The sequence below is a fragment of the Boleophthalmus pectinirostris genome, unplaced genomic scaffold (genome assembly GCF_026225935.1).
Source record: "Boleophthalmus pectinirostris isolate CB_2022bp ecotype Guang Dong unplaced genomic scaffold, ASM2622593v1 HiC_scaffold_9, whole genome shotgun sequence".
In the NCBI taxonomy this organism is placed as follows: Eukaryota; Metazoa; Chordata; class Actinopteri; order Gobiiformes; family Gobiidae; genus Boleophthalmus; species Boleophthalmus pectinirostris.
Genome location: NW_026571541.1, coordinates 14478701 through 14487928, shown reverse-complemented (window position 1 = coordinate 14487928; position 9228 = coordinate 14478701). Strand labels below are relative to the sequence as shown.

Here is a 9228-nt window from a genome sequence, read left to right as displayed (position 1 = left end):
TAAACATCTGCCCTTGCCAATAGGACGCCCAACAAAAACTTTGGCGTAGCCAAACCAAATTTGGTACACATATGCATCATGGGAATAGGAACAAAAAAGTATATTACGTGGTTGCTCGGCAACCAACAGGAAGTCAGCCATATTGGATTGATAGTGCGACCTATCCTCATATTTAAACAAATTCGTCCTAGGGCTTTTGACCCAGACAGAATCATTCTGTATCATCTAGACAAGTGGGACATTAAAAGTTGTTAAAAGCTTTTTTAAAAAGGTCAAACAGTGTTGCCGTGGCAACGGTGCAAATTTCGGTTTCGTTTTTAGGGCTCACCATCAAACTTCAATGCCTGATAATTTGCACAAACTTTGGCCGATTTCACTCAAATTTTAATCGTGAGTTCACACCTCAACCCTGAAAAGACTGATGTAAGTAAAGAGGGTGCAATAGCGCCCCCTAGTGATTTGCACAAACTTTGGCCAATTTCACTCAAATTTTAATCGTGGGTTCACACCCCGACCATGAACAGACTGATGTAAGAAAATACAAAAATGGGTGCAATAGCGCCCCCTAGTAAAATTGTATGTAAAAATAAGGTTTTATTTGTCACAGATATACAAAATTTGGTACTCACATTTGTGACATGGTCTCACCCCATTTACATTGTGTTGACATGGCAACAAGCCAAAATTGTATCCTTGCCAATGGGACGTCCTTACACAAACGCTGGCGTAGCCAAACCAAATTTGGTAGCCAGATGCATCATGGCAATAAGAACAAAAATGTATATTGTGACCACGCCCCTTTACAAACCGGAAGTCCGCCATCTTGGATTTATTTTTATTTTTTTCCAAATTATTTAAAATTGCAGAGTTAGATTAAGATTTTTAGGGCTAGGGTTGGGGCTATGGTTAGGATTATGATTAGGGTAAGGTTTAAGTTTAGGCTTAAACCTTAAGTTTAGGGTTAGGGTCGCCGTTTGTGGGGCGCGGCGTTTGCGGAGCGCGGCGTAAGCACGCGCGAGGGCCGATCATTGCCGCTTGCGGCTATATTTATGATTATAATTATGCTTTCCTTTTATTTTTACACTCAAAGAAGCTCTACATTGGATTATTTAGTCATTCCACACCTGATAGTGGTGAGCAACTTATGTAGCCACAGCTGCCCTAGGGTAGATAAATGGAAACAAAGCTGTACAAAGCGCAGGCCCAACACTGCTTGGCTTCCAAGATCAGGTGAGATTGGTCATTTTAAAAGTGGTATGGCGGCCGTCTACAGGCCCCTGCCCTAAGCATTTATAATGTCTTTTATCATGTTTTAGCTTTCCTGCTTGCTTTGTATTGGATTAGTGTTTTCTCCATTGAGCTACTTAGCACCTAAAGCTTTTTGCTAATGCTACTCTCCACACTCTTTGCTGATGTGGCCCTCTCCAGTGCTGCCACAGCGTTCTTGAAGCAATAACAGATTCTTACATTGAAATTCTAAGGCCCTCAGCGCTTCCCATCTCATTGATAATGTTAACACAAGCCCTCTGCTGAAAAATGTGTTCATTTGTCATGTCTTTCCCCCTGCGGTCTCTGCATTTGTACTGTTGCCTTTCTCATCCCGTCCTTAACTCATCACTCTTCAATCGGCTCAGACAAGCCCAGAGGCCATGTACGGGCTCTATGACCCATTGACACACAGACATCAATAACTTTGGCACATGACATTAGAAAACAAATATTTACTCTATAAAAGGTATTTTTCAATGGATTCACAAAGAGAGCAATGCAAAAAATCAAAAACAATTTATGTAACTAGGGGTGACAGTGGGGGGGCCTGCTTATTTCTGCACCACCAACATACTGATGGTTGCATGGTTCTAATGCCTGCATATGTTGCTCTTTGCACTCAGTATGTTGGAGACTTCTATTTTCAGTTACTACAGAATGAATGTTGTCAGCTATTATTCTTTGATTTCTTTGAACTTTGGGCCTTAAAAGTGTAATGACAAATGGACTGTAGAACTGACAAAGTTTAATTATAAACTGTCTTAAAATAAATGCACGTTCTTGGATTTATTGAGCTTGATTTAAACTGACTAGAAAGAAAGATTTTGCTCAAAGCGGGATGCAATACAAAATGTCAACATATTTTATTTTCAGTATTTTTGTCTACATATAGATCAGTGCTAATCCCATAATGGAAAGAGAATGTATTAAAGGACCCCTCCCACTCAGGTTTGTGGTAAACATTAATGTGTGCTGCTGAATCGATACAGGACTGACATGAACAAAGTGTTACATGTGTCCAACCCCAATACAATATGTTAGTGCCCTCATCTCAAATACCCCCCAGTCTCCTTCCCCGTCCTCTACTCCATCGGCCGTTGCCAATAAATAAAAAGGGACAAGCAGAAAGAGATGAGAGAGGTGCACAGCATCAGAAAGATGTAAAAAAAAATAGAGAAAATGTATTTGAGGATGTGCATGGACTAAAAAGTCTTATTGATCCCTTGTTCAACATAGACAGAGCAGCTGTGAGACAGCATAAGACAAATGGGGCATTCAATAGGAGATTTGTGGCTGCACTGGACCAAACAACAACAAAAAATAGCCAAAAGGTTAAAACGTTTCGGGGGAGGGGAGTGCTCCTCATTAAATACTCCGCCTAAGCCCTGTGGATTTCATTGATTGTCAGTAGCCAAGCCTGATCCCTTTGGCGGTCCCTAAAATGAGCATGTGACTGCTGTTGTTTGTGAATCTTAAGTCCAATCCGTCCTGACTGGATCTTATAATGTGGAGTGGCCCATGCAGCTTTAAGTGGGTCAGAGGGTGATGCCTGATACAAAGTGAAGTCTGCCTGGCCTGGGGCATCTCTCTTCTCTGCAGCAGAACCACCAAATGACTCTGCACCACTTCTCCATCCCTCACTTTCTGCTCCTTGGACAATAGTATTTTTATATTTACCTCATGCGACATTGGCAGACTGTAGATTTTTATCTCACACCTTTCAGCATTTATGTAACTGTTTGTGCTGCAGGAGCTAACCTTACCATAGTGTTAATGGTGTTTCAACCTAAAATCCAGTTTCTGTCAGTAATCCTCTTTAAAAAAGAAAGAAAAGACTACACACAGTGCTTGTGTCTTTTCAATTAATTTCTTTAATAAGCCCAACTGCTGTGACCCGGGGCAGAATAAGTGCCTTTAATTCTCTCAAATTTAAACAACAGTGGATTTGCTACGTTAGACACTATGTTAGACACTACTATGATGTATCAAAAGATTGGGGTTGTTCAATTTTCTCCCCCAACCAGAGACATATTTGGCAGGCTATATGTGTTAATTGTGAATTGATAATAAACGATATATTGTGTTCTGGTGGGTTTAAACAAAAAGATGCTTAACATGTCATTATGGATTAAGGGTGTTTCATTGTAACATATTGAGATTATTTTAAAATATAATCCTAATAGCCTATTTGAAATGAACAGCAATGCCATATGCGGAGAGGAAGGGCCATATTGCGCACGTGCAGGGAGTGATCCTCATCGCTCCCATGTCCCTGATCTGTGATAGGACGTGGGAAGGGTTATCCTATTATTTCAGTGTCGTTAACAGAAGGCTTTAGGACCCCGCGGTGTAGCACTGGTCAGCAGCAGACCCGAGGCAGAGCAGAGGCGGAGAGGATGCGGAGGAGAGGGCTGCGGCTGCGACAATGTGACAGCGAGAGGACTGCAGAAAGTTGACGCCCGGAAAGATGAACTGAATTTTGGGTGATTTGTAAACCCCGATAGATGAAGAAAGGGGCAGTGTGACACACAGGTTTAACGGGATAAGCGCAAAAGGCACACCTGTGTTTAGGTCTTCCGTTGACCTCAGCTCGTGCGTTTCGAGCTGTGCACCTGAACTGCAGCCTACAGACTCAATGCACTGGAATCATCCTGAACGAACAGCACACGAGCAGCTGAGAAGAAGAGGTGAGATACAATCCTCTTTATCTCTCAGGGTGAAGCCGTCACTGTGGGCATAAAGGCTTTTTAAGTGAAGCCTATATAATGGATTGAGTCGCTAATGTATCGACGAAGAAAAACGCAAAAACACTGAAACCTAGTATTGTATGTGAATATTCCTCAGTATTTCATACGTCATACCTCTGCAGACTCATGTTTGTTTACTTTGACACAAAGACAATGGAATAGTGTGGGACCAAACAATTCATAGCTCATGCGCTGAAATAAAGCATAATGGCGAATAGTAAAATGTATAATTTTTGAAATCTTGTAGCATGTGGTGCTTTCAAAACATGTTATGGCTTGTTGTGTTGTTGGTCATTGCCAGTGGATGACAATGACAGCCTAATGACCTGTGTTCTAAACTTGGTCCATCCTGACAGCACTGGTTCATCCATTTGGTGTGGACTGTATGAGACTGATAAGCCTTTTGTCCCCAAAGTCAAATAGGCCACCGCAGAATGTGTCAACAGATTGAAGCAGGTTTTTCAGATTATCTTTGTCTCTCACATACAGGTCATTGTAATGTTCCCAGTTGCCCTTGGCTCAGGTAAACAGGATTGTCACTACAGTTCATACTAAGTCATCAACTAACAAAGGAATCTCAATGGCTGCATGCAAAATAATGATGAAAAAACATGACTACTGCATACATTTTAAATTACTTATAAGTCAATACAAGCCCATAGCTCCTAAGGCTTATATGAACAACAGAAAGAAAAACATATGGACTGCCCTATTTGCAGCAGCTGTGAGCACTGACCATGTCTTTGTGTGAACATGTAGGAGGCAGAGCTGAACACTTCACATGCTTCATTTACTGTGTGTGCATTCTGGAGTGTTATGATGCCGGACGTGTGTGCTGTGTTTGTGGACAAGTGTAGTTATGTAAAACATGTGTGTCTCCAATGTTAGCAGGGAGCATATATAATACACTGCTAAACAACACTGCCTTATACACATTCGGCACAATGGGATTCAAGTTATCGGGCGTGCGGCGTGACCTCTCTAATTTGATGTTAATAAGGTGTCTCTGCTGAAATCCCTCACAGTTCAATATGACAGTAACACATTCTTACTGGGAGGCTTGGTGAGCTGGATTTATCCCATCCTGTTATTATCAAGCTGAGCAGAGGAATAGTATTGAAATGGCAAATTAGCCTCTGCTTCATTTATCCTGCAGCACACTCTCCACTCCACTGTGAATGTGTTTCCATAGGAACATGATGTTACTCTGGGCTTCACAGGCTGCGCTATGCACTCTAGTTTTTTGCTTATCTTTCGTGCTCTTCTGTGAGACTGCGAAGCGAATCAATAGGATCATTAAAGGGCCACTTATATTTCACATTTTCATTCAGTGCAACATCCCACTGATGCATTTTGATTAAAGACTATAAGTATTTACAGCCCTATTTCCTATATGTGCATGGTTTCTTTTTCCTCAATACTACTTACAGAATCTCTTTGTCTGCTGAAATATCACGACAATTTCCCTTTTCCCTGTCTTAGTGTATAAAAGATATGATTACTGTAGCAAAAACTGCAGAGTACGCATTATAATTTGGTGGGATTCAGCAGCTCCTTTGTGGCAAGACTAAAAAGGCAACATTTCAGTTAATTGCACATTTCTATCTATGGGGGAAGCAGAAAGCCATCATTGCAGCAAAGGGTTGAGTACAGTGGTTTTGCTGAGAGCTTGGATTTACAACAGGTAATGTAGTCAGACACGCAAAAGCAAAAGAAGAGAAGACGTATCAGAGAAAAGTGAACGGTTATGCTGATTTTGTATGACACAGCAGCTGACTAAGTAGCAGACAGCAAGCACAGAAAGGCGAGCTCTTGTAAAAGTGTCAGTGATGATTTGCCGCTGTGTCCTTGCAACCTATCATCTACCTGACCGGATGCTTTATGGGAGAGGCAGAATCAGAGCGAGGCAGGCTTTAATACAGCTGACAGAAGACTTTTTATGGGGGACATAGGCCTGAGTAGCAGCAGGGCGGGATGTAATAAAGCAGAGTGCATCTCTACTGGAATGAAGCAAGTGGTGAGCCAGCCCTTGTTGTTATTCCAGGACACACCTCACAGAGAACCAGTCACCTCATTATGATGTCATTAGATTGGGCCTGTCAGTAAAATGTTATAATTAAAAAATGTTCACAGCTACAAATATATAAAGTATGGACACCCATGGCTCTTGGCCATTATTACATTTAGTTTTCAAAAGCTGAGTTTAAATTTAGTATCACTGTGTGGGCTAATCTATGACATTTTTACAGATACTTTCTCCAAATTTTTGAGTACAAGCAAAACCCTCTATACCCTGAAACCTCTATTTGGAAACACCTTACTACAATCACAACATATGGATGACTGATTCTTTATTAGAATGTTGCTTGAAATACTATTTACATGGTACTGCTCCATTTATGTCCTTGTGAGTCAGCCCCACCTACTTTCTTTTTGAATAAGAAAATACTTTTTGGCCAGGCTCCTTTGTTTGTGGTTAAGAGCTAGTCCTTCATAATGGGCTGAGACGGCATTCCAGTTTAAGGGTTTGTTTGGCCAAGCAGTCCTTAAAGGAAAACTATTCCAGTGATACCTAATTACTCCACAGTTTTCTTGCAAGGCATGCTGGGAAAACAGTGAGTCAGCGCATTGATTGGCAGTCTGTAAAATGCTTTGCATGCACAATATTTGTAAATCCTTTTTATTTTAAGTCAAATAGCACTTGACTTTTGTCATAAATTTAACTGGTTTAAATAAATATATTAATAACAACATTAACAATATTAAGTCTTTAGAACTAAATGTTTTGTTAATGTTGCCTAATACTGTATTCTGTAGCAGTAGAAATCATTATCTGATCTCCAAATAATCCTCTATTACATCATATAATAGAGACCGCCTGCTTTTCATCATCTCTGACACCTTTATCTCTAAGGTCAGACAGTACATAGTACAATGGCAGATTAGACCTCTTGCTGCTCAAAAATGTAGATGTAACTTATTTAATTAAAACTCAATTAAAATTGAGATATTATGATACACCTATATAGATTTATAATATATATAATATAATGCAATAGTGTGATGATTGATGATGAGTCAGAGAGGATTTTAGAAGAAAAACTAGCTCTTGTTTTGAAGATGAATTAAATTGAAATGTGTGAGTAGCATCACTAAATTACCTTTGTTTTTTTTATTTTTCCAAACAGAAATGACTGACGAGAACCCTTCACTTGGACTTCTACTCTTATATAAGATGAAGTGTGGTACTGCTCAAGTTCCCATAGGAGCCTAGCAGAGCCCACAATAACCCAAAGCCATAAATCACCACAGAAGCACTCCAACTGTCCATTATGCTCCAATGTAGCAGTACAGGAACAGGGGTGTTGTTATGCTGCTGACCCAACAACATACACCAAAGGATGCTATTTCTGGCACCTCATTGCTTTCAGAGATTAGTTGCCCTCCAATATGGCCCCAATCTGTTCATTTGCCACTAGTTTGACTGCAAACACCCTGTGAATCAATCTCGTCACCATCTCCCAGGGATCTGTATGCACTTTTTTTTTACAAAGGCCATCGGATTGTTCCACACAACCTTGAAACAAATGGATTATTATATGCATATAATAAAGAAATTATAAACACAAGCACCTAATGCTACAGACACACCTATCGAATACAGTGAGAGTCAACAAGAAATATCACCTAAAAAAAGAATACGACGCATCTTTAAAATAACAAATGCAAAGGATCTTCCTTTTAATAGTCGGGACACCTTTCAGGAAAAGCAGCATGTACTGATTGATTCATAATTTGCTGTTAATGTTTTTGGCATTAACTGAGCAAAATGGAAAAAGTGGATGAGTTGGAGCACCCTCTTCTGGGAGAGGGTACAAATAATAAAAATGTGTCAGGACCTGTGCCTGTGTCCACATATTCCCCTGGTGAGCGGTTTAAAGGGGTCTTAGTAAAGTGTGAGGAGGATCAAGTGTATCCTCCACTCGCATGGAGTAGTTACTGCGGACACCCCCCTGAGATCCCACAGCAGCAGCTCTTGGACCCCTGCTCTCTGCCTCGCACACTGGAGTCCTACTACCCAGGTGGGCCTTTGTGGGGTCATACAGACTCATTGCTTAATAAGGACTATCTGGAGACTACCTTTGTGGACATACGGCCTGGCTCAACACTGGAAAGGAAGCTGATGGCTGAAGCTCAGGACTACCACAGTACCTACAGCATGGAGGATGAGGACGACCTGCTCCCAGACTCAGATGTAAGAATTCTACAGTTTACAACTAAAATTAATATAAAACACTACACTCTAGTAGTTGTCCACAATCTGTGCTTATTGAACTTAGACCATATTTATAAAGGACAACAGCAACACACAATTACCTACCTTTAAAATTCAAACCCTAAAAGTCACACATGTTAAACACATGCGTGAAGTTTTGACAACAGTTAAGTCTCAGAATTAAAATTACTTTCAACAGAAATACTAATATTAATATGTGCATGCACGTATTAGTATTTCTGTGCAGGCCACTAATACAGGATACAGAAATAAAAGCACTATAAATCTTATTTAAAGTTTTTCTGTAATACAAAGTTGATTTAGTTGTTTTAACTCTCTGCATTGTGCTTGTTTGGTACTCACAGGATTCGTCCATTGACGATTACACAGACACAGACAGTGAGAGCAACTTCCCTCTAATGATACCACAGGACTACTTGGGTCTGGCCTTCTTCTCTATGCTCTGCTGCTTTTGGCCACTGGGGATTGCTGCATTCTACCTGTCACAAAAGGTACAATTTCTTACGTTAAAAATGCAGTTAATCAATTCTGTGGCAAACCCATTACAATCATCACTAGCAACCAAAATCTATATCAGTAATAGTCACTGGCTGATTCTGATATAGGTATCTTTCCAGCAAATTGGAGAAATGCCAGCAAATGGCAAAGGCCTTTTGACCCAATCAATGGCCTTCATTAAGGTTTAATTAAAATCATAACAAGAAGCCCAAAGGTAATAGATTTCCAATATAGTCAAGAGCTACTTAAAGCAGAGGTCAGACTCAAAGACAGAGAGTGGGGTGAGAGGAAGAAGAAAGGCAAGTGTATCATGTTGCCTGCAGAATGTGGATAAGTAACAGTATAATGATGTTTTATGTACAATTACAAAGAACCCAATACACAAATGAATCTCAGCATTATCATCAAAGAAGGCAG

At 40.4% G+C, this 9228-nt stretch overlaps 1 protein-coding gene across 1 annotated transcript; it reads left to right on the top strand.

Moving 5' to 3' along the window:
* The first annotated feature begins 3443 nt into the window (after positions 1-3443).
* Positions 3444-8999, top strand: tmem91 (transmembrane protein 91). Its single transcript, XM_055147873.1, has 4 exons — positions 3444-3956; positions 7205-8271; positions 8658-8804; positions 8919-8999. The coding sequence occupies exons 2-4, from the start codon at positions 7846-7848 to the stop codon at positions 8997-8999; spliced, it is 654 nt and encodes a 217-aa protein (XP_055003848.1). The 5' UTR covers positions 3444-3956; positions 7205-7845.
* The last annotated feature ends 229 nt before the right edge of the window (positions 9000-9228 follow it).

Coding starts and splice junctions, on each gene's coding strand:
- tmem91 (XM_055147873.1), top strand. CDS start 7,846: ATGGAAAAAGTGGATGAGTTGGAGCACCCTCTTCTGGGAGAGGGTACA. Junction 8,272..8,657: donor ACCTGCTCCCAGACTCAGAT/GTAAGAATTCTA, acceptor TGGTACTCACAG/GATTCGTCCATTGACGATTA. Junction 8,805..8,918: donor CATTCTACCTGTCACAAAAG/GTACAATTTCTT, acceptor ATTCTGATATAG/GTATCTTTCCAGCAAATTGG.